General features: G+C 41.9%; 1 protein-coding gene across 7 annotated transcripts in view; it reads left to right on the top strand.

The window, feature by feature from the left end:
- TBC1D14 (TBC1 domain family member 14) overlaps window positions 1–25,698 on the top strand; it is a 118,007-nt gene that overhangs the window by 74,535 nt on the left and 17,774 nt on the right. For 5 of the 7 annotated variants that reach the window (XM_025195279.1, XM_006017019.2, XM_025195273.1 and 2 more), the window contains 5 exons: window positions 10,705–10,823; window positions 16,403–16,485; window positions 20,377–20,494; window positions 23,122–23,228; window positions 24,307–24,387. In XM_025195279.1, coding sequence (XP_025051064.1) covers window positions 10,705–10,823; window positions 16,403–16,485; window positions 20,377–20,494; window positions 23,122–23,228; window positions 24,307–24,387 — 508 coding nt within the window. Of the gene's footprint in view, window positions 1–1,053; window positions 1,314–2,694; window positions 2,897–10,704; window positions 10,824–16,402; window positions 16,486–20,376; window positions 20,495–23,121; window positions 23,229–24,306; window positions 24,388–25,698 lie in introns of those variants that run through there. The other 2 variants (XM_025195290.1, XM_006017022.2) reach the window with 2 other exon arrangements.

Raw genomic sequence — 25,698 nt, 5'->3', positions numbered from 1 at the left:
ACCTTCTCTTTGGCATCCAGAAGTCCTGATTTTGGAGTTCAAATTACTGTTAAACTAGTAGTTGTGGGGAGCTGGTAAATACCTGGGATCTTTATAACCTTGTGGTTGCTAGGGGACAGAACTATATATGGCAAGGGGGTGCAATTTGGTCATACCACCTTTTTCCTTGTATTCTGATTGAAGAGTTTGGCAGGCCTTAGTATTAGAAGGGACATGATCTTCCTACTTATTATTTTCTTAGTCTTGATGAAGAAAAGCTTTCCCCCCATTCACCCTGTTGCTGGCAGGTGCACATTGTGCGGGGGAGCATGGTGCACGGTTTCAGGATACTGTGTGGGGAGTAGGCAGGGGGTACAGGGAACGTCTGCCTGCTGTAGCATGTGGTCACAGGGTAAGGCACGCTGCCCCCGCCTGCTTCCTGCACAGCACCCTGTGGCCATGCCCCTTTGCCCCCGCGCCTGAGTGGGTAGTGCTTGCCTGGGCACACAGCTGCAGGGTGCCACACAAAAAGCCAGTGTGGGGCAGAGGGCATGGCATGTGGCCACAGGGTGCTGTAAGTGCAGTGGGCAGGGAGGTGCAGGCAGTGCCTGCTAAATGCAGCACATGGCGGCTGGGTGGGACGCGTCCCCCGTGCATGCTCCCCGCATGGCGCCATGCCCCACGCCCCTCCCCACGTCAGGAGCATCTGCCGACCAGGGCGCGCTGGTGGGTGGGTGGGTGTGTGTGGGTGGCTGTGGCATGTGGTTGGCTGGGGGGGTGTGTGTGTGTGTGGGGGGGGGCATGTGGGTGGCTGGGTGTGTGGCATGTGGGTGGATGTGCATCTGAGGTGTGGGCGGGGGTACACGGGGCCGGACACAGAGTGGGGGGATGGTTGTGTGTGACTGGATAATAATTTAAACCTGATTGGTTTAATTTCAGATAACTATGTTGACTGTCTGACATCAAATTGAATTACATTTGTATTTATAGTATTTACCCAAATCTAAGATGACTCTGAAGTTAAGATGTTTTTTCTCTCTCTCCCTTCCCTCCCCTCCAACCCTCACTAATTAGATTCTATACAGGGAAAATGATACATTCCTTTATAACTTTTCCATGTCTATAATCTAATTATTGAAGGGTGGGAGACTGTCTTAAATTCATCTCCAACATCAGCACTACACCTGGGAAAGCAGCAAGCGGGGGGCAGAGCTTCCCCCCCTGCCTCAAGCCGCTTACCTTCTGTAGCAGCTCTGGCTTTAGGACAGCTGCAGCCCTAGCCTCACCCACCCAGAAGGAGCAACAGCAGCTCCAAGTCTGGATGAGAGCAGAAGGTAAGCAGCTGTAAGGAGGAAAGCTGGGGGGAGGGGACGGTGTAGGTTGTATTGTTTTCCCCATTCTGACCCTGAGCCACATACTGCAGGTTCCCCTGTGTGCCCCCCCAATACCGCATGTCCTCCCTACACTCCCCCCTCTGCATTCTCCGTGCCCTGCAGCATGAGCCACGCTAACCCTACCTGGGCAGCATGACCCACCCTGCTTCTGGCTTCACCCAAGGCCTAGAGCCAGAGCTGTAGCAGCTGCTTGCCCCAAACAGTACTCGACTCCAAAATGAGGCTTTTCCCCCCATGTTGATTGGGAGGAGTGGAAAAATGTTGTCTTGGATTCAAGTAAATAAGGTAACGGGATTGTGGTTTTACTTATTTAAAATGTGTTTCTGTTATTTGTACTTGTTTGTGCATTCCTTCTTGGAGATATAAAATTACTTTTGATCTTTTTTTGGCCCTTTTTAAAAAGTGTGCTTTGAAAAGATCTTGTTTTTCATTTTCAAAAACTGTTGTTTTTTTCTGGGAGGCTAGTAAGATAAAACAGCATCACAAACACAAAAGTAATGAAAGCTGAGATGGAAAAATTGCCAGACTTTCTAGAACTGTTCCCCCCCACTCCCCTTTTTTGAAATTAAACACCTGAGCGCCAAGGGGAAAGGATCTTTCTGTGGACGATACATTTACAGAAATAAATAAAATGTATATGTGTTGTTTTTTTTATTGTAAATTACCCTGGGCATCTCTTTGGGGAGGGCAGAATACAAATAAATAAATACATAAATTCTCTCCATTTTGATTGAGGAGGGAGCTCCCATTATATCAGATTATGGAACATTAATTTTTGGATTTCCAGACTAGGATGTGTCTGAAACCAGCTGTTTACCAGAATTTATGTGGGTGCCCATATAGTGCATCAAAACAAAAAAGCAGGCATTGGAAAGTACAGGGGTTGTCATTTCTGTTACAAAATGCCCACCTGCAACATGGTCACAGTTCAGTAATTTCGTATTGGTTTTGGGGTCACAGGAGCCTTGAAACACAGGGTGGAAAGGGCTGAATAGATGTTTTGTTTTCATAGATGTACTGAGCTGCAGCGTGTTATCCAAATATAGCAATGTTTGGTTACGCTGTCTTTGCTTAACTCCTCAGTGTCTTCAGCCTCCTCCTTCATTCTGGGATTGCCAGATTATCAGTAGACTTAATGTATTGATATAATGAAAGAGATTTCTTCTCCGCCTGGTGTAAATTAAGGCATTACTGAAGGAGAGGAAGAGAACGGATTGGGTGGGTTACATCTGCAGATGATTAACATGGCTGCTGCAGCCTGCTTCCTCAGTGTAGGAGCATTCAACTGCAGACAGCTTTGATTCTGGAAGAAAACGGAGAAGGGAGGGAGGAGCACACATAGCTCTTTTCCTCTTCATGTATCTGATCTGCTGGATGGATGGATATATGTTCAGTGGTTTAGCTCTAGAATCAGGACAATGCAAGTGTTTCAATACATATTATTGAAACAGCGAGACCTTAAATGCTTTCAGGGTGGAATGGGGTTCCAGTGCAATTGTCTCTAAAGAACTGCAGCTTTCATGGTGAGTGAATGCATCAGACATGATGCTGGGAATCCATGCAACATCCTTACGGCTTTAATTGGTTATTTGCCACACCACAATGTGGAAGGGAAAGCTGCTGCTAATGCCTGGATTAGTGCTAAAGACAAAACCAGTGAGATACTAACTTTCAAGTCTGTTGTTAAAATGTGAGCATTTTCCTTAGGATAAGATACTGTAGCTATTTAAGTGTAAAATAGACTTCTCAAGCAGATAATGTTTTCTATGTGCAGGGCAAGGTTGTTAGCTTTGGGATGCAGTGTAGTGGTAGATTTTGGTGAAGGTGGTGGTCAAGGTGAATACCCTACTGCTAGATAAAATGAACCAGGCTATTTTGCAGCCTTTCAGAAAGATCATAATAGTTGGTTAACATTTAAGTTAACAGCTTTCATACTCAATTGTTTGTTAGTCTGAATAATTTCAGACCCCTTTGAGAGTATACTGAAATAAACACTTTATTTTTCGGGTGTCAAGTAAATTGAATTATGTAGCTTTTTTGGCTTGTTAAATTGTTTATATAAATGCATTTTAATTTGTTTGTCATCTCACTTCATTTTAAAGTAAGCCTGCTGTGACGGCACATGCCTTAAAAGTTGGCGCAGAGAAGTGAGGTTAACTCTGCACTGTACAATTAATCCAGGTTACTTTAGCTCAGATTCAAGAAGCATTCAAGCTACTATCACCTTGCTGTTCCTGCACTTGATCTAGTGCGACTGAAGGCATATCCCATGGTTTCTTGGCTGAGGTGCTTCAGGACTCCTTCACAGTCAGTTGTGTCAATTGCAGGAGAATTTGCCTGTCCTTTGAGGGGAATTATGGGACGACATTGGAGGACAGCAGAATTTGGATGGTTGTAATTTAGTCTGCATCCTTACTGCAGGGAGGGCAGGTACCAATTCAAGCAGAACCCCTTATTTTGACCTGCCTCCCAACCATGAAGTGAACCCAAGCTGAAAGCGTCTTTAAACCCAAGGCATATTTTATTTTCTCCTGTGTGAATGGTAGTGGGAGGGCAGGAGGTAAAGGACAGCCTGGGTAGGAGCCTGTATTATCTATCTGGCCAGCATAAATGTACCCTGAATGTTTAGTGATTTCTTCACGCTACATTGTGTGTTGACAAAATGCGTTTATCAGACCATTTAACTGCTGTGTATTGAAACAGGTACTAATTACGGTTTTTTTCATTTTGGCAGATGACTTTAGTAATGCAACTACTATTATAAGAGATGCTGTACGATTCATGAGGCTTGTTTTATGCCAGCTTCTGTACTGTGTGTCTGCCTGTACAAATCTTGCTATATGCCCAATCAGCAGATACTCAGTGTGAATTTATGCATAAGCTCTGAACCCTACCTAGTAGCTGTATCTTCAAAGCACGTTTTGTCAGAGATTGTATCCTCTGTTCCCTAACATCAGAGGATTATTTCTAAGAGCCGTTGTTTCCTGGCTCTGTTTTGGTTTGTGTTTTTGTTAGCTCAACAGAAATCTTTTTAAATGTGTTTGTAACTACAAAGGACTCGTACACTTCATACTCATCCAAGATGCCGCTCATACACTCGTACAAGATGCCACTCCCATTTGGAGAACTGTGCTGACTGTAACACATTATATAATAGCCTTTCTTTACACTACACAGTACTGAATAAAAACATCCCCAAGAAATTTGTCAAAGAACAGAGGAGGATGATTTGGGGTTTAAGGGTAGTTGAATGATAGCTTATCTTAAAGCGAGAACATTTTAAATAACTTCAATGAATTAACTACTAAAATGAGAACTGTTTGTTTCAATGTACAGTTCTATCAGAGTGTTGTGTGCAATGGGGTCTTGGTGTGGACAAAGAGTTTTATGTGCTTGAGAAGTTTCAAAAATCATTCTGATATAAAGAGAACAAAATCTAGCAGTGTGTTAGGCCTCCTAAACCTTTCAGAAGTAGCTGTGGTGTTCGGTTATTCTCTTAATGAAGTTGGAGGTTTTTTTGGAAAATGCTTCTTCATACACATTTCAAAAGTCACTTCATTCATTTTTCCTTTAAAATGAAGAAGTGCTTTGACTATCTAGTTCCGTGTGCTTTACCAAGAGTAATACATGATGATTTCAATATTCCATCAATTTCTTATTAATAACATCTAATAGCTTTTCATTATTTATAACCCCAAGATCAAAGTCTCATAAAATTAAAGATGAGGATCAGTCAGCCTTTTGAAGCAGTAACAGCGATTGGTATTTGACTAAGTTAAATTGATACAAAGGAACTGGCTTTTATACATAGCTTTGTTCTACTGAAAACAACAGATTATACTTGTAAATGAAATCATTTTTCTTACTATGCCTTAAATGCAACATTATCTGTGTTGCTTCCAGTTGTCTTCAAGAGGTTGTCACATTTTAAAATGGAACTTTATGTCGATCCTTGGCTTTTTGAGTATGTGATCTTTGATGACACACTTTTTTTTTCCACCTATGCAAAGCCATATGCTAATAACTTATTCTCTCTGGATATAGTTTTGCATGGAGAAGTGCTTACTCAGTATAAACGCTTTCCCCCCACATAAATAGTTTAACATAAATACTGCTTGATAATTTAGAAACCAAGAGCTACCATACTTACTTGATTCTAAGGCGCGGTCCCCCCATTAAACTTGGGTGATGGGGGAGCCCTTTGTCTTAGAATCAAGTAAGAGAGCAACAGGGGAGCAGGTAGCTGCTGTGGCTTGGGCTCCAACCCCTACCCAGAGTTGGGGCCATAGCTACAACTGCTGCCTGTCCTCCCCTGCCACCTCTGCACCCTGCAGCCTCTTCTCCCCATCTCCCCCCCTGCCCCAGCCTCTGCTCCCCTGTATACCTTTCTCCCTGTCCATCCTCCCCCCTTTACCTGCAAACCCTTGCTCCATGCCAGCAGGCTCTGGGCATGCTGCAGCCTGGGGCACTGAGCACAGTGCAATCTCAGCCCTGTAGCACTGATGTGCAGCCCACATGGTTTTTATGGGGGCTGGACTGGGGCTGCACTCAGTGCCCCAAGGTAGAATGGGAATGGAGCTTGTTGGCACAGAGCAGAGGCTCTGTGGCAGGGGACAGAGGTGGCAGGCTGCTTTACCTCCCCACACCACCTGCCTCCCAGCGGTAGGTGGGATGAATTAAGGATGACCCTCCCAATAATTAGGTACTATACATGGAAAATTATAACAAACATACCTTTTCCATGTATAAAATTTAATTATTGGGGAGTCATCTTAAATTCAAGGCTGTCTTAAGTTTGAGTAAATACAGTATACGTTACTGGTATTTAACAAATATTGCTTACCTTACAAGAGGATCATGCTTTGCAGATAAATTATAATGTGCTACCTCTAATACAGCTGGAGAAACAGGAAATTCATGTGTCCAGTTCTATTGAAACAGTCATGCAGCTATGTAAAAACCACTACTAAGGGGAGCTGAGGTGAAATTTTATTTATGAAGAGATAAATGAATAACTACCGGTCGTTGGATTTCTTGCACCTTCTTTGGAAACATCGTGTCAGTGGCAGGATACTGGATTATGTGGACTAGCTGTATGATCTGATATGGCAATCCCTATGTTCTTACATTGGGAAATAAGGGATTCCTGTAACTGAGGACTGTCCAACTAGTGAGTGGTCAGGGGCTGCACACTATGGCACATCACAGTGCAGGTACCTCCTCCCCCCACGTCCCCTCAACCCCCACTACACTGTGTCACTGCCCCCTGCCCCTGCACATCATGTTGCAAAGTCCCTGGCCTCATACTCTGTCCTCCCACTTCTCTTGTTGCATTACATTTCTTAGATATTTGTTCATTGTCACGTGTAACTTTACAATCTGTGATTCAGTATGACTAAACATAACAGCATACGAGATGCCATGCTGTGTCAGACCACAGGTCATCTAGCCCACTGTTTTGCATCTTTGTGACAGAGCAGATATTAAAGGGAAGAATAATTGTGCAGGGCCAGCCAGATTCAGCCACCCCTGCCCTATTTCTCTAACAGCTTCTGGGATTTGGAGGTCTGCAGAGTCCTATTTTGGACCTGGGATGTTTAATACCTACTGATGGACCTGTCCTGCTTGAATTGGTCTATTCCTCTTTTGAACCTGATTCCGAGCCTCTACAATGTCTTGCGGCAGTGAATTTCACAAATTAATAATGTGCTACTTGAAAATTTTGTTAAATTTAAACCTCCTACCTAATAATTTCCTTCTCCCCTAGGTCTGGTACTGTGAGAGAAGGTAAACAATAAATCCCTATTTATTTTCTCCACACATTTATTATTTTATAGACCTTTTGTCATATTCCTCTGCACAACCCTCCAAATGGTCTTTGCCCCAAAATGGAAAGTTCCTAGCTCGTTTGGTCACTTGCATGGAAGCCTCTCCATGCACCTGAATTATTTGTGTTGGTCTTCTCTGAACATTTTGTAGTTGTACCTCTAGCCTTTTGGAGTGGTGGGACCAGAACTGCAAGCAGTATTCAAGGTGTGGGTGTATTATGGGAATTATAATGACATAGTGACACTTTCTGTGTTGTTTTCAATTCCCTTTGTACTGAAGTATGAAACAGTAAGCGATGGGAAGTAGGAGGTGGACCAGTAGTCTTCCCTTGTGCTACAGATGTCACTAATATACATTGTGTGGACATGGAAATAGTATTGATGCTAGTTTCTGGATTGTTTTAGTTGTCTGCTAAAGCAAACTATCAGCAGAGCTTAGCAGCTTTCCATTAAAATATGGTCAGTAGAAACTAGAGACTTCATCATTTGTATTAGCAGTAGACGGGATACATAAAAATTGAAGAAATTCAAACATAAAACACTGTTGGCTACAAAAGACCAACTCACAGGATCATCATAAAATTCTAGTTTATTGGATGGATGCAAAAGTCAGACCATAAACCTTGGTACTGATCCCATCAAACACACACATTCACGCACACACTGACAGTAGCTAGCTATGAACACTAAGCATCGGTGTCAAGATATACCTATCCCCAAGCACTGGAGTCCACCATCGATGGCCAGTCGAGGCTTCTTTCAGTGCAATGTTGCTTCAGAAGTGGAACGCTGGCTGGTCCTTCTGGCTGGACAGGCAAGGTGCTGGTGAGGTCAAAGAGGGCAACATTGGGGGGTCATTCTTTGCTGCCTTTTATCCCTCCCTGGCAGACTTTGGTGACTCCCCAATTCTCAGGCTTACCCAATCCAGGGATTGTTGACCTCGAGGGACATCCCTCTTGGTAGCTGCTGGATGATAGCTGTCAGCCCCAGGGGTCACGTCCGCAGGTATGTGCAGTCTCAGGAGTCCACTGATGAATTTTGATTTATTCACTGCTGTGATGAATAGAGCTCTGGAAGTGGCTGATTGGGGGTATTTCAGCCCCAAGAGTCTGTGTCCAGCATTCATTAGTTCAAACCGGGGCTTCTGTACCTTTAACAGCGAAGCTTCAGGGTGTTCCTGGCTCTGTATTGAGTCTTTCCTCTTCTTGGTCTGTACTTTTGTAGGTGTTAATTGCTGCTTGTTAACTTGTTTATCAAGTTTAGCTACTGTGTTACACAATCAACCATGATTCATTCAGGGACCCGCTCCATACAGAGATTCCTGCCCTTGCTAACATTGTTACATGGTACAACTTACTTCTAAACTTAAAGTACATTTGTAAAAGCATCTATAAGCTCTGTTTTCACTACAAATACACCTTATATAAAAATAATAATAATATAATAAAATAGAGAGAGAGAGGAAGGACGAAAAGGTAGAAAAGAGAAAGCATCCCCAAAAGGGGGCAACTACTGCAAAAGGGGCTTTTGCCACATGGAGGAACTTCACATTGCGGGGGGGGCAGGCAAAAGGTTTCTTGCTACAACACTAACAATTTGCATGCCTCACAGTAAATATTAGGATTTGTTTTAGAATGCTGTATGTTGCAGGCTATTTGAATCGAGTCATTTCATACATAATTTACGGAACGGGTTTTTATGAACTTTGTAGCATTTGTGAAGGGCGCTTTACATCAATGGGATATATCGGAAAGATGTGCTCTGAAGTGCATAGTGTACTTTCTTACATGACTCAGTTTTGGACAGGTGTTATTTTAATCGGAGCTACGTATGGCAGTAAATATTCTTGTGAGGTGGCAAGCTGCTCTGTAGAAACTAAATGCAGTGATTGTGATTCCGGACTTTAACTCCCTCTGGGCTGTTACTCGATGAAATATCAATTTTTTTTTTTTAATTGTATTTGTGTAGAATACCCATTACCAGAGTAAAATACTGGCAATATATCTAATTTAATGGCTTACTTTGTGGCACACCAGTGAAGGTCAAGTGATATAAGAGCTGATGTCATCTGAGTCATTAAATTGACCATTTTTAAAGAAAAAATATGCAGGTAGTTTTAAGTTCTAGATGTGGTCAAATCAAGAACCTCAGGCTGAATGTGTGCACTAAATAATTGCAAGCTTAAACAGTGTTTCAGAATAAAATAAGTAATACGGTTTTCTATGTAACCAGGGTTAAAGTATCTTATTGAATTTGTTACATTTGGGTACATATCTGAAAATGGTTTTAAATATAAGAGGGATGACTTTTAGCAAGATATAAATTCAAAAAGCATGCATGGGTGTTTTTTCCTTCAATTTCAAGGTCAGTCTTGCATTTAAAAGGTTTTGTTTGTCTACATTCTAATATAATAAAAGCCTTAGTCTGTCTGTCCGTAACACTTTATTCACACACTGGTTGTCTCGGCAGCCAATCACAATGCTGACTGAAACAGCCAATCAGAGTGCTCCGCACGGACAGACAGACGGCAGAGCACCTCCATGATGGCAGGGGCTGAGGGGCCGAAGCAGAGGTTCCCTCCCCATGCCCCCCCCCCGGCCCTGCTTCTTGGAGTCGGATGGTGGGGACAGAGTGAGGGGGTGAGGCCAGCAATACTGGCTTTGTTCCTGACCCTGCTCCTTGGAGGTGGCAGCGTGGAGTGCTGGCAACACAGCATTGGCCTTGCCCCCTCTCCCCCCACTCCAACCTCGCTGCTGCTGCTGGGCCCCGACAAAAGCTGGCAGGGAGGAAGGAGGGAAGTGGAGTGGGGTGGGGGCACAGTAGCAGTACCCTGCCACCGCTGGGCCCTGAGAACAGCTGGGAGGGAAGGAGGAGAGCCAGGGGGAGCGGGGTGCGCACAACCGGATGCACAGCAGTGGCAATGCAGAGCGCTGGGTGGTGGCTGTAGCTGCCATGTGCAAGTTTCCCCCCCTCCCCCATGCCTGGGAGGTGGGGGCAGGCAGGGGTGTGTGCATGGGGCTGGAGGCAGAACGGCGGCAGCACAGGGCAGTGGGTGGCAGCGCTACGTTCCCCTCCTCGCCAACCCCACCTGTCATTCTTGATGGGCAATTGTCTAGTAGTTTATATAATAGGTCAGATCCTATAATTGGTCAGATATTAAAAATGAGCATAAAATGTTTAGCATACTTGATGCATTTTATCAGCAATTCATGTAAAGCATTTTCAACGTGAAAGGCTTAAAATATTACTTCTAGAAAAAATTTAGATTAGTTTCTGAGAGGTAAAATGGATTACTCAGTACAGTATCTAGTATATGATTCCCTAAAAACAAGTAACATTTAACTTTTGTTCAAGAAATTGTAAAATAATTTCTTACATCATTAATTAGAGAAGCTTCTATACATTTCTTTTAGTGAGTTTACATTGCTTGTATCTATGCCTCATGTGGTGTATAGACTTTCTCTTCCATTCCTATGTCAATGATGCATCTCTTCTTTATTTAGGAATATGAAGAAAAAGCTGGACGACCTCACAAGCCACTCTCTCCTAAACAGAATGTGAGGAAGAACCTCGACTTTGAGCCACTCTCCACCACCGCACTTATTCTAGAAGACAGGCCAGCGTAAGTTCTCGGAAAGAAACTTGGTGTCTGTAGTATGACATTAGATGCCCTAAACTTAGAAAAGAGGTTCCTTTCTTGCTGCAGATGAGTAGAATAAGATAATTAATTGGATAAGGTGTTTTAAATTATACATATCCAAATTGTTTTATAGGCAAATAGTACATTTATAAGACCAGCTAAAAAAAGTAACTTCATGGTATAGTAATTTCTTGTAAACAAGAATTTACAGTCTGCTCTTGGTGGTGGGTTTTTAGGTTTCTTGTTAACCATGGTCAGAGGCTGATTTATGTGAAAGGTAGCCCATGGATAGAAAGCTAAGCTTTTGCTGAAGGGACTAAGAGAAGCTAGGGTATTGTGTCCTACTTGCACAGCAGATGTCTAATTCCCATAAATAATGAAGCAACATAATAAAGAATGTGCTGCAGTGGATTCACTATCACAGTATGAAGGCTGTTGGGCATTTAGTAAGCTTTTTATTCTTTTTATTGTAAGTAGAAGTGTTCTTATACAAATCAAATGAATAACAGACTTCTTGGAAGCCTCTAAACTATAGTTTTCCCCTTACATTCTCTGAAGAAAGGCAGCCATTTGCAAAGGTATGCTGAGTATCTGGCTTTACATGCATGGACAGACAGTAATTTAGTATTCTTTTATCTAAAACAAGCTTACTGAATTTTTCTGAATGATGAGACTTGCTGCAAAATAATGGCATATACAATTAGATATTATACACAGCCTTACAACAGAACAATATATTGATATTTTTAAGGAATATTTTTCATCAAGTAAAAATTTCTCTAATCAAATTGTTAATCTGCCACGTATTTAATTTACAAAGCTATGTATTTGTGATAAAGATGCACTGATATATCGGTTGCCTGTCAGATTGGCACCAATAAAAGGGAAATGACATTATTGGCTATCAGCTTTTTTTGGCCATTGTAGTCGGTTTTTCCCTTGCATACGGGCAGCATTCTAGCGTGCAGGGGGTCATGCGTTGGGCTGCCGAGAATAAGACGCAGGGGGTGCCGTATGTATGTGCGCGGCTGTACTTATGTACATGGCCAGGAAAACAGCTGGGCAGTGTGGAGTGCAGCTCCCTGCAGGTATGTCTATGGAGAGGAAGGGGCATGGGAGCAGGGGGTGTGGGAGAGTTGTGCCCCCTCACAGCCTGGTGGGCAGGAGGTGCGTGGCCAGTGCAGGGCTCCCAGGGCAAAGGCAGCAGAATGGAGAGCCCCAAGCCCGCAGCAGGCAGCCTGCATCTGCCCCCAACTCCTCTAGGCTCTGCTCCGCTTAAAAGCATCCCCACACTTAAAAATGGTGTCAGCAGTGCTTGAACTAAAGCTCATTCAATGAGCTTTAGTTCAAGCACCCCCACTGCCATTTTTAAGTGCTGGGATGCTTATACATGTGATGCAGGAGGCTACTGGAGTACACCAAAAAAGGTTTATTTATGTTAGTACTTTAAAATGCCTTGCACTATTACTAAATACCAGTAATCAGCCAATATGGTTGATTAATAATCAGCTGTCAGTATCGGCCAAGAAAATCTTTATCAGCACACCCTTAATTTGTGATTGTCTTAACACGTACATAAGAAACTACATGAGAGGCTAGTATCTATAGCAGCTGTATTTCTTCAGAGGCTTTGTTGGTGTAATCTTAAAACATGATACAGGCTGAAAAAGTATGACATTTGTGCACAACTGATGCTTTGTAAAATGTAAGGGCAAATGGATAATTTGGATTGGTTTTGTAGGATGCCATTTCATTTAATGTTTTCTGGTGTTGGTGGATCAAGGAGCTCCCAATGACACATTTGGATGCATTTCTGTTTGCTGAAGAGTTGTTTACTAGGACTGCCTCATGTTCAGCATAATGGTATTCGATAACATTCTGTACAAGAAATTACTTTTGAGGTCATTTTTTGCTGAGTTGTAGTTGCTGACAGTTGGCTTTTTTCCTGTTGGGGTTTTAAATAGCTTGCATGTGTTTGCATGTTTAATGTCAGTCACGGAGTTCATTGAGAGCAAAAAGCGTGACATCTTCCCAGCTGGCTGGCCTTGGCTTCAGACTATCAGATGGGCAGAGCTAAAGGCTATTTTAATTAGCTGGTAGGATTACAGGCCCCTGCCAATATATGGAAGTTCCAAAAGTAGGTTTTGTTTTTATTTGGTAAAATATCCAATTCGAAGGGGGTGGGGGGGACAAATTTTCTTCTATTTCTTGTTAGAAATACAAGAAATACAAACTAAATGAAAATACAGATTAGATGAAAATATTGTAAGGGGGATACATAACTGGTTGGATCATCATACTCGGTGAGTAGTCCTCAATGGCACAATGTCTAGTTGGAAGGGGAGGTATCAGTTTCCCAGCAGTCTGTTCTGGATCTGGTATCATTTAACATCGTTATTAATGATTTGGATAATAGGATTGGGTCCATGCTTAGAAAGTTTGTGGACAATGCCAAGTTGGGTGGCATTGCAGATACTCCAAAGGGTAGGGCTGGGATCCAGAGTGTTCTGGATAGGCTGGAGAAATGGTCCTCAGTCAATCAGATGAGACTCGGTAAGAACACTTGCACTCAGGATAAAGTAATTGCATGCTCAGATACAGACTGGGGATGACTGGCTTGGCTGCAGTACTGCAGAGAAGGACCTGGGGGATGTCACTTGCCAGTCAAGGGAAGTGGTTCTGCTCTGTTCAGCACTGGTGAGACTGCAGTACTGTGTCCAGTTTTAGGTCTCACACTTCAAGAAGAACATGGACAGTTTGGAAAGAGTCCAGCACAGAGCAGCGAAAATGATTGGAGGCCTGAGAAAGTTATTTATGAGGAAACATTGAGAGAACTAGGGTTATTTAGTCTGGAGGAGAGAAGACACAGGGTGAATTTGATAAGTCTTTAAATACCCGAAGAGTGATTTATGGAGAGAATAGAGATGGGCTTTTTCCTCTGCAGCTGTAGGGGACAGGACTAGGAGCAATGGCCTCAAGCTTCACTAAGGGAAATTTAGGTTGGATATTAGGAGGAACTTTCTGACTATGAGGGTGGTCTAGCATTGGAACAGGATACTTAGAGAAACTGACAACTTGGAAGTTTTCAAGAGCAGGTGGGACAGACACTTAGCTAAGATGGTTTAGTCAGGGATCATCCTGCCTTGAACCAGGGGGCTGGACTAGATGACCTCATGATGTCCCTTCCAGCTCTGCTTTCCTGTAATCCTATGAAATTGGTACTTTTCTCTCTCTATTTTTGGATTTATTTTCTGTGGTAGAGAAAATAATGGTTGAAAGAAATTCTAGTATGTGTATATATTGATTTCCTCCCCCTGCCCCCCTTTTGAACCCCGCATTGCTCCAATTCTTAAAGAATACTCCCATTTTAATATTGTTATTATCGTGGAGGCTTAATTTGTAGCTTTGGTAGGTAAAGTGACTTTTCAGACTTGCAGTAACAATTGGGATTTAAAAAAAAACTTTACAAATTCACAAATATTCTTTCCAATTATTCTTTGGGCACAGGTGACACTTCCTTGAATATTCAGACAGTCTGTGAACTGGCTTGGGAGCTGGAAAATGAGAACAGTCTTTCTTCTTTTTTTTTTCTTTTATAATGTAAACATACAGTCTCACTTCCTTAAATTCTTTATAGTGTTATAATCACAAAAAGTCAAATCTTAATTTTGGAACATTTAAATATGGCTAATATTTTAGACTTTTAGACTTTTCTTTTCCATTTGGATTGGTTACCAGAAATACACATCCTTTTTGCAGCTTACCCATCTACATCCCCATCTTTAAGAAAACAAATGACTAGTTATTTTACATGGAGTAAGCCGTTATTCTTTCAATTTCATACTGGTTGAAGATAATGTTGATACATTTTGATACATTGCATACATTTTGACTTCCTCTTCACTCCCACATCTAAGAGATGCCTTTCTTTCCTATTTCCAATGATTCCTGTTTCTTCACCAGCCTTAAATGCCTGCCAAACATCACAAAACAGGAACCCCAAACAGTTCATCCAGAATCCTTCTGTTGCCCTCTCTTTCAGTCTGGTGCATATATGATTAATGTGCCCCCCTCCCACCCTCCATATGGGGAAGCTGAACCAGGTTGCCCTACACCTCATCTGCATATAAATGTTTGGAGCAGCCCAGGGCTTGTGACGAGAACACCACCTGATTTCCAGTCATGAATAGGGGCTAAATACCACGTGGCTCCTTCATTGTGGTTATCTGGAGTACTTACCCATACTGAGCAGCGCTGTGTAGAGTCACCACGTTTTGAAATGCTGTGGACTCTGGTGGAGCCCAGCACAGTGAACTGTGTCATAAACCATGAGCCTTTGGCTTTGGATTAGTATCATGCATAGTTTGTACTACATGTAAATAGGTGCCCAGGTACAGCTCAAAAATGTATTTATGAAGTACCTATGCTAAAACTTGCAGCAGTTAAAAAAAATAAAAAATAAAAAGTAACATGCATCAATTCTGGATGAACTATGTGGATGGTTACTATATGCAAATTGCTACAGCCATGTTTAATTCCAAGGTGGTTGTTTCCAAATTTGATCCTCACTTTTCTGTGCTCAGGGAGAGCAGGGTCTGACATTAAGGAGAGGGTGAAGGGGCTGCTAGGGGAAAAAGTTGGGGGGTAAGTAGAGAGCAAAAGGGCTACCTGACCCCTCCAGATTTATTTTACCTGCTGTAGCAGTGGGAAGGGGGCAAATTCAAGGGAAGCCTCCAATATTTAGATCCTATACCTGGAAAATTATAACACATTTATAAATTCTCCATATATAGAATGTAATTATTTGGGATCATCTTATAATCAGGATCATCTTCTATTTGAGTATATATAATAGTTTACTATTTCACTATTTTATGGTGGACTTGCTTGAATTATCCTTATCTGTAAGCTGAAGAAGAATTTTGTATGTTGGATATGTTTATTTGGGTTCTAGCATTAGGATGAACACAAACTAAGTTGGCCTTGGTTTTAGTGATGGGTGTCTGGAGGAAGGGAGTGAAGTTTCCTACTGGAGTAAGCAGATTTGGCAGCAAAATTTGGGGGCAGCATTTTTAAAATAAGGAGGAGAGAGAAAGGAAGGAAGGAGATAATAGCTGGAAATTGAAAGTGGTGAGAGAATAAGAGGGATGAAGTGAACGAACATTTTGCATGCTTGATTTCTAGAAAGAAAAGTCAGTCTGATTTGGTAAGGCAGTCATTAAATTCAAACTGGATAAGCACCAAAATATTTCATTTCCTAATAAAAATGATTCTGTGGGCTTGACTTCTCATTAAAATAAATGCTGAAATTATAAAACAAAAGGAAATTACTCAGCATTTTTCCACATACAAGAACAAGTATATGCTGCCAGTGTTCTTTGCTTCTCTCTCTTTGCTGACATTTGTGGAAAATCTCTCTCCAAGAAACTGACACTGTCCTTTGATCAAATATCTTGGCAAGTAGTATGATTTTCATCTTTCCAAGTGTGTCCAGAACTTTTAAAGTAATTCACGCCAAATTTAAATGTTACCTTTTTTTTTGTTTGTTTTTTTAAATCAAGGAACCTTCCTGCAAAACCAGCAGAAGAAGCTCAGAAACACAGACAACAGTACGAAGAAATGGTGGTTCAAGCAAAAAAAAGAGGTGATTGGAATTTATTCTTATGTGAGGAGAAAAAGTAAAGGCATGTTGCACTATACTAGGGACAGATTCTGTGCTGCTTATCACAGAAGGGCAAAGGTGGTTTTAAATTGCCTTGATACCACCCAGGTTCTGGGCCAGGTGGGGGCTGATGGCATTTGGCATAAACTTACAGTAGCCCATAGGCTGTTCTAATTGATGGCAACCTTATGAAAGTACCACAGCGCAGAATCTCCACAGTATTCTGTGGATTGGAAATTCTCATTATAACAGGGGAAAAGGAATAGTGTGCCACCACGCCAAGTCGAAGGTGCTGTCTGCCACCCAGTTGTGGTATCTTTCCTGCCCCTTCGATACTGAGGAATCCAGATGCATCTTGTCAGACTATGTTTACCAAAACAAGTAAACCCTGTCTTGCAAAGAATAAAATAGTGTGAGGATAATAAAATTGTGGAATTAATAAAGTCTCTGGAAAATCATAGGCTGCATTTGCTGTTGCTTGACTGATGAATTACAAGGTCACCTGTAATTTGGTCCAATCTTTGAACCAAAATCTTGTTGGATGAGTTTAGGATACTCTGTCAGTGCGTGTTGATAAAAACGTCCTGGGGCTGGAATACTGAAAGGGGAACATGGAAACATTGTGGGGACGGGGGGTGTTCCCCTTTAACTATGTTTGTATTAGTTTGTCCTCCTCATTATAATGAACATAACGGCCTGCGTCTTCCCCATATCCTGCGCCAGGGTCTGTTAATAGTCTGCCTTTTCTGCAGTTAAGTGGTAGTGGCAGGGCCCTCACCTTCCTGCTGTGCCAGTCTCATCTCACATGCGCAACAGAGTAGTGGATTCAGTGTGGGGACTCCAGGTCTGGCTGGCCACCTGTGTGTCCTAGAGTGGGGAGGCAGACAAGTGAGAGCTCAATGGGAAACTTGAGCGGGGGCCCAGGATGGTTTGCACATGACTAAGTCTGCCTTCCTGGACAGCATTAGGTACACCAGTGAGCAGGGTGGTGATGTGGACAAATGACTTGCCTTTTGCCTGTTCCTGCTCATTTAAGACTTCTGTAGGCTTTGAACGTCTTGCAACTGGCAGCAAACCAGTTACTCCCTCTAACTGTGACAGAACTGAACATGCAGCACCAATATCGCTGTCCAGTTCTCAGGCACCAGTCCGAAGGAGCGTGGTCTCTGTATGGGGGGTAGCCAGTTTGTGGTATGGGAGAGAGTAGTGTGTTATTTAGGTTATAGTTAATAGATATAGGGTGCATCTACACGAGATGCTTACAGCACATTATCCTGATAACACTGCACAGTAGTGGACTGGTCAAAAACCATGCTAATAACCTACTGCACATTGTTATTAGGCTACTGTGCAGTAAGCATCACAAAATAACTGCATCAGCGCTACTGCACAGTAACTCTAGTTACTGCACGTTTAGTTAGTACTTCATTAGGCAAGTACTAAACTAAATGTAACCAAGTACACGGTAATACAGTAACTAAAGCACATTAATGAATGTGTAGACATGCCCATAGATAGACATTTACACTGGGTTAAGGTCACGGTTCAGGAAACGTAAAAACTCACTTCTACTTTCCTCTTAAGCAGAAGACAAGTATGTGTAGGCTTACAAAGAAATGATTCCAAAATAGACATTACAAAACAATTGCCATAGTCCTGTGGTTCCTGATCAAGCAAATCTCTCCCATTGTACTTAAAAAACCCCCCAAACCTTGAATTACTCAAGGTTGTTTGCATTAGTGAACTAGAGCATCCACAGTCAGGCTTCTGGCAGATGTTATGGCAAATGTTAATTTTATGTATGAGCAATATGTAAATTGCTCTGTAAATAGCAACAGGCCACCCTTTCAGCCTGTTTATGGTGCCTATAAATCACAAACAGGCCAGAAAGATGTTCTATATTAATGTAGGACATCTTGTGCCTGGTTTGCATGGTGGTTTTCTATTAAACATGTGGCATACCCCATGCCACCCCAGCTGATTGTTAGTATGCGGTCTGGGGCAGTCCAAGGTCTCTAACCAGCCTGGAACTGCATGGTGGGGAGGTCTTCAGGTGCCCGGGGGGGAGTTGTGTGGTCCCACACCTGGGGAAGTTCAAAGGCCTTGTTACACTTCAGGGAATTATGCGCAGAAAAACTCAGTATAGTGCCAAATTAATTACTTTTATGGGGTTTTTTTACAAATTAAACTAAATATAATACTATTTGAAACTTCTTTAGAAATAATATGCAGGTACTTTGTATGGCTGGGTGGGGGGGGGATGTGTGGGGGGATTTGTGAAGGTGTGGGGTTTGTAGACGTGTGGGAGTGTGGGGATTGGAGTATGTGGGGTTTGTGAAGGGGTATGAGTTTGTGTATGTGGGGTTTGTACATGGGTGGAAACACAGAGCCCACCACAGTTAAATTATGCAATTATGCATGGGTAATGCCTTGTGTACAAAATTGCGTGGGTGCATAATTCCCCGGGGTGTATCGTGTGCTGTTGTACAGCTCTGCACATGCCAGGCAGGGCAGTTAATTGGCTCCACCTGCTTGGCAAGTTCAAAGCTGTGTGCCTGGCAGTGGCTTGTGCAGGGCTGCTAGCACGCAACTTTGAACTTGTGGAGCAGGTTGAACCAACTGCCTGCCTGGCCTGGCACTTGCAAAGCTGTGTGCTTGCAGCCCCATGCAGGACTGCAGTGCATGCAGCTTGTAGCTGACTGGTGCAGGTGAAGACCAGGATTGCAATCCCAGGCTCCACATGTGCTGGCAAGTTGAAAGGGTGTTTGGGATCTGTTCTTGATCTCCAAAATAGTCTCTTGTGACACGTAGGTCCAATGTAATGTGATTATATAAAAATGTGTCTGCCACAATGTTATAATGTAGTAGTTTGTCTGTCTTGTTTGTAAAGGTTACATTGAAAAATAAATGCAACATAGGGAATATTAGGATGATATAAATCAATCCTGGAAAAGGAGATAGATTAAAGGGTTTTTTGGAGGAAGTGAAATAAATTTTGCGCTCCTCAGGCTTACAAATGAATGTCTTGTTTGTCCCAGGAGAAACAGTTTTATCCCCAGACAGTGCTGTGTGTTGTCCTGGGACAAACCCTCAAAAGGTTCACGGGATAAGAAATGCTAACAGTTTATCCTGAGACATCACAAAGTGCATCTGAACAGTTGTTCTGGGATTGCATCATTGAATCAGTGGCAGAAAAGTGGCGGTGTATTGAGCTACTCACAAAGCCTGATTGGAGGATGATGTGTGTACACACCAGTACCAAGACTTTTCTGTTCTGGGACAAACACAGGCCCAACTTGTCCTGGGAAAAATGGTGTCTGTTCCTAGGCTTAGAGACGCTGCCTGACAGCCTTAAATACTGAAAGTCTTAATATAACAAAGAATTAGGTTTTTAGCATGAGATACAATGGTGGAAAAGACCCTTACTGCCCTGACAATATACATAACATTGTATCTTGGAAGGGCTACATACAGGATTCAGAAAGTAGTCCCTTGTAGACACTTTTAGACTTAGAATGAGACTGAAACCATCATTTTGCTCCATGCAGGCTGTCAGATGGTTACATCTTTCAGTTGCTTCATTTTACTTGTTCAGATTTGAAGTGGTGGCTTAGAAAAAGGAAACCATATCCTGTAGCTTTCATCCAGTCCATCTAAAGTTATCTGAACTTGTGGTTAAATCATAGTATTTATTGATGCCCACTGTTATGATTACCCATGATATATAGCCAGTTGTGGAGGATTGGGAATGTTCTTTGAAATTTAAATGAGCAGGTCACTGTAGCTTCAGATATATAAAGTATAAAGTAGTGACTGACACTTAAGTGTCTGTTTTATTCTTAATGACTTAAAAAGTAAATTGCTTTTCTGCAGAGCTTAAAGAAGCCCAGAGGAGAAAGAAACAACTGGAAGAACGATGTAAACTGGAAGAAAGCATTGGCAATGCTGTTTTAACTTGGAACAATGAAATCTTACCCAACTGGGAAACTATGTAAGACTGTGTTGTGTTGTGTTGAGTTTAATTAACAGTAACTCCTGTATCCTGAGAAGTTATATACTTAGTAAGGATTTTTTTATGTAAATTGCTGGAAGCTAGTGGTTATAGAAATTTAAAGGTGATGTGTATGGGAGTTAGCCTGTTTAAAGAAGGCATTCAGCTCATATTGCTAAAGGTTTTGGAATTCTATTAATTCCATGTGTTGATTACCTTCAATGTAGATTCATGTTTTAGCAAATTAGCTTGGTTCAGCATATGGTTATACCAGTGTTTAAATTTTTGATACCTGGGGCACACATTTCTTTCTGGATTAAAATTAACGGCATGCTTCACTCTTACACCTGGAGCAGTATGCATGGTGGGTGTGGTCTAAGATTTATGCAGTGGTGTTGAACCGTTTGGCCCTGCAGGCTGGATGAGCAGTGCCAATCTGGTCCACAGGCTAGATTCAGTCTGTGGGTTTGATTCTGCTGTGCAGAGCTTGGAAATTTGGTAGTGGAGGGGCAGTGGCAGTGTTATTTAAATTTCCAGGCCAGTAGACACCCCCTTAGGGTAGATCTAACGCTAACAAAATATTGTTTTTGTGGCACTCTGCAGCTGCTTTTGGTATGCTAGTGTGCTGTGTCTCACCCTTGCTAGGGATCACTGGCTTATCCTGCACACAGGTGGTTGTATGTTCTGTAGTCCTATGCGGCCTTCAGTTTTTAGAACACACCTGAAGATATTTGCTTTGAGAACAATAATTTGTGGTCTCCATTGCATTTGGAATGGCTTCAGTGATAGCTGTTATCACAACAACTTTTTCTTCTACACTGCTATGAATGAAAAGCAGTGAGCTTTTAAATGTCCCTTCAGTTTTAATGTGCGAGTTTAAGACCTGTTTTTGTTTTTCCTTTTCTTTTCCAAACCATTTCCATATATTCTGTACATAAATGATGTTTGGAAATGATCTAAGATAAGGAAGTGCTTAGTGATAGGGGCCTCTGTTAAAAAGATGATGGAAAACAAGAAACTTGTAGCCAAACTCCCTTGACCTTCACTATTGTATACTAGTGGTGCTCAACCTATACAGCTGGATCCACAGGTCTGTGTTGGTCCACAGGCTGGCTCCAGGGCAGGGGTCAGTCTGCAGGTACGATCCACTGCACCCAGATATGGCCCCACACTTGCAGGACTCTTCACAGGTCTGGAATTTGGCAGCATGGGAGCAGCAATTAATGCTGTCACCACTCCCGTGCTGCCAGACTTCAGGGCCCACAGGGAAACCCACAGGCTGGATGACATGGCTCTGCAGGCTGGAGGCTGAGCACCACTGGCGCATGCTCATGGGTGTTTATAAATTTAAGCTCGCTCTTGTAACTCATTTAAATGTGTGACATGTCTCCTGTGACAAGTGGTGGAAAAGAAAACTAGGAAAAACAGTAGTAAAACTCTTCAAAACTAAAACCCACCCTAAAAAACAGTACAGGCAGTTGGCAAGCTTAAAAAACAGCCAGTGTCTGAAGACCTGTATTCAGCTATACAGGATTTTTAGGGCTGATTTTTTTTTTTTTTCTTTCTTGTTTGGAAAGCAAAGCACTGAGTCCTGCATAGACCTTTGTAGTTGTGGCATTAAATTGGTCCAGACAGCTGTGAGATAAAATATGGAAGGCGTATGGTGAAATAGTGTTTGGAGAATTCAAAGAGTAAATTAAATAGAAATAAATAATGAATATATGTTTATAATTTAACAATCTAATTTTGTCTTTGGTAAATTTTACTTAAATTATAGCTGTTGATTGACATTTTCTAGTTTGTGTGAAGACAGCAGGGAACAGACACTCCATTAGTTTTCCTTGCCAATGAATTGATCCTTAGAAATGTGCCAAATGGTAGAGAGTAATGAAAATGAAACCACTTGGCTCAGTGATTTAGTGCAGCAGTATGCTTTTAGACGGATATGTTATGGCCTTTCCTTTCCTTCAAATGCAGCCTTGCTGTGGGTAGTTGGATGCTCCTTAGTATTTCCCTGCGGTAGCTTTTGGGCTAATGATCATCACTTCAGTGGATGCTGTATTTCTGTTCTGCTTAATGTGCTTGACTGGTCCTTTCCCCACCCTGCTGTGTTGCTTATTGTTTCTTTGCAAAGTGCATCCCTGGAGAGCTGTAGCTATTAAACTGTATGGAAAGTTACATATCTTATCTGTGTGGTAGAGTCTTGAATGAGGGGGAGGGTAAGCTTTTACAAGTGGATTAGATCAGGATTTTATACTGAAGGTCTGGGGGTTTTCCTGTTTTTTGACTTATACCTGGCTACCAGCAGGGTCCTCTCATTTCTTATTCCTCCCAGGTCTCACCCTTCAAGTCTTTTCTCACTGGTAGAGTGTCAGAACAACTGTTATGGTTGCACGTCACCAGTTAAAATAAGCTTTCTGTTTGATAAGGAAGACTTTTTGTGTTAAAGGTCAAATTAAAGCCCCAAATGATGAATGAATATTGAACAAACCCTGTTGATTTCTTGGAGGTCTCTGGCATGCTGATGTACATCCTTACCTGGACCTTTCAGCTGCAGCAAAACACGTCCCCTCAACAATGGGCAACAAAATACAGCTTTTGTAGGACACATTTTGTTTTTCAAACAGGTGCTGTTCCCGTAAAGTTCGAGAATTGTGGTGGCAAGGTATTCCTCCAAGTGTGCGAGGCAAAGTCTGGAGCTTGGCAATTGGCAATGAGTTAAATATAACTCATGGTGAGTCTGATTTGTATTCTCTCTATATTATTATGGGAGTGCAGTCTTTAATGGGAGAAACTCTTGTTCAGTTGGGGCAGGGTGACAAACTTTACTCTCTCCTCACGGGCTGATTGTGGCAGTGGGACAAGCCGCAGCAATGGGAGTTAATGTAGCTGTTGCAGGTTAACCCCCAGCCACCAAAATTAATCTCCAAAGGGGCTACTGTAGCCCAGATATTTTGCTGGAGGTGCCCACCCTGAATTCTTTGCCCCTCTACAGTGGGTATAAGTTTGATGCTCCTGAGTTAGAGGATAGGGTGGGGAAGACTAGGGGGTGAGCTTACAGTTACTTATGCTTTGCTTTCGTTACAGATGTATTGTGTTTTCCTCCAACTAATGTCCAATTTCTTTTATGCCTTATGTGGTAGTAAATTGTGTGGGTGGCCTCAGGCTTTTATTCTGCTGCTAAGTCACTTAAGGTGGTAGAGTGTTATTGCTGCTTGCTGATTTGATATTAAATAGAGAAGGTCTGAGTTAATGCTCCATTTTAAATAGAAAATAAGATATTACATATAATTACCGTTAATTATATAGTACCTACAAGTATGCATGATTCTTTTTTTATTATTATTATTCTAAATGGGACACTGGACTCATGAGGAAGAGAAGGGACTAATTTAGAAACAAAGCCTGCTGTTGGAATTAGTCCTCTTTCCCATATGCTTATTGGTGAGGATAGCAGTACAGTAGGATGGTAGCTGACTTATGTAGTTGTTGGCACCTCAGAAATGGATGTAGGATGCAAGTGATGGGTTTGTTACCGGTCATTCTTCTGGGTGGAGTTTTGAATGGTGGAGGATATAACCCAGAACAGAAGTTCAAAACTAAATCTTCATTAATCCTTTAGTTGCCTGTCCTTTTAGCTGTATCAGAAATGTATACCACCATGAAATGCATCTTCCAGAACCCTAACCTCAGTGAAGTTCAGCTGTTTTATTTTAGTGATACTTTAAAGATCTTTCTAATGATTAGGAATAGTGTTCTGGCATGTCCTCAATAAATGGAGTTAGATGAAAAAAATGGATTTGTTTTTTCAGAACTCTATGATATCTGCCTAGCTCGTGCCAAGGAGAAGTGGCGGTCACTTAGCACAGGAGGTGCTGAGGTAGAGTGTGAAGGTAAGTGTTGTATTTAGTACTTCTGTGATTACTGTGGGCTTACCTTATCCTTCAGTACTAAAATTTAGGCATAGTTCTGTAAAAGCAACCCTTAGTTACCTATAGTTTCAAGTGAAATAATGCAGCTTGAAAAGAGAAGAAATGTTACAGCACTGTAGTTATGGAGTGTTTTAGTTGATAAAAGGATAGGTTCAAAATAGCTCTACAGGAAACTAGAAATAGCTGTATCATTTTTATGGTTTGCAAAAGATTGAAGCCTTGTAACTTTACTGCTTTTCTCGTTTTAGTCTAGAATTTTTAAAACAACAAACTTTCAATTTTTCTACCTTGTAAAATTGGTATATTATTATTTTACATGAGTAGCATTTTAGTTAGTGCTTAAGTTGTAACACCTTTTAAGATGCTTTGCTCCTTGTATATAGTTCTGGGGACTCTAAACTCTTCAACATTTTTAGGTGTAGCAAATTTCTGTTTAATGTCTCATGGCAGCTTTGTGAGTACCTTGTCTGCAATGCATCTGTGGGAGTGCTGTAAGGCAATTGCTGCAGACTCAGCAGGTCTAGATTTCCCAGCTCATTGGGAAAAGGAGTCTCCCTTGAGTGGTAATAAACACATGTGGGCATTTAAAATAAGATATTTTCTTCTACAAGGATAGTCCTCCATGTTAAGCAGTGGTGTTGAGCAGAACCATAAGAATATTATACATGGGCATTTGCCATTGAAAACATTTGAGAAGAGTGTGCCTGCTCAACTTTAAGACATCCTAATTAGGATCCAGTGAAGAGTTCCTAATATAATTTTAGATTTCTTTTAAATGCTGTTATTCCTTTGAGGTCTGCATGTGCACTTCTATTTTGGCCTTTGCTTAAAAAACCCTGGCAGCAGATAGAGAAGTTGATCCAAAACACATGACAAACAGGATTTCTAGATATCAGAAAAGAAAGTTGTTGCTGTACATCAATGTTTGCTTTGTTTGAAGCTTCTTACAAGCAGTTGCTTGGGGAGTATTGCAGTTGCATGTTATGTTTAAACATGAACACACTAAAATGCTAGATTTACTCTGGTTGTTTGTAATATGTGATCTTTTGCATGTAACATAAGTGACAACCAGAAAAGGTGCACACATAGGGGAGGCATATGGTGAAAGTTGTCAGTCCCTGTTTCTGTTCCCTTCCCTGCTGTCAAAACAAAATCCTTCCAGAGAGGCTCCTTGTGGTACAGGCCTGCAGAGCAGTGATACAATACATAGATTTGTGTATGCCCCTGGACTTGACAGTGGGTACCAATTTACAGCCCTGCACTTCTCCCTTA

This window comes from Alligator sinensis, unplaced genomic scaffold (genome assembly GCF_000455745.1).
Source record: "Alligator sinensis unplaced genomic scaffold, ASM45574v1 scaffold421_1, whole genome shotgun sequence".
NCBI classification, from domain to species: Eukaryota; Metazoa; Chordata; order Crocodylia; family Alligatoridae; genus Alligator; species Alligator sinensis.
This window is presented reverse-complemented; position numbering and strand designations above follow the sequence as displayed.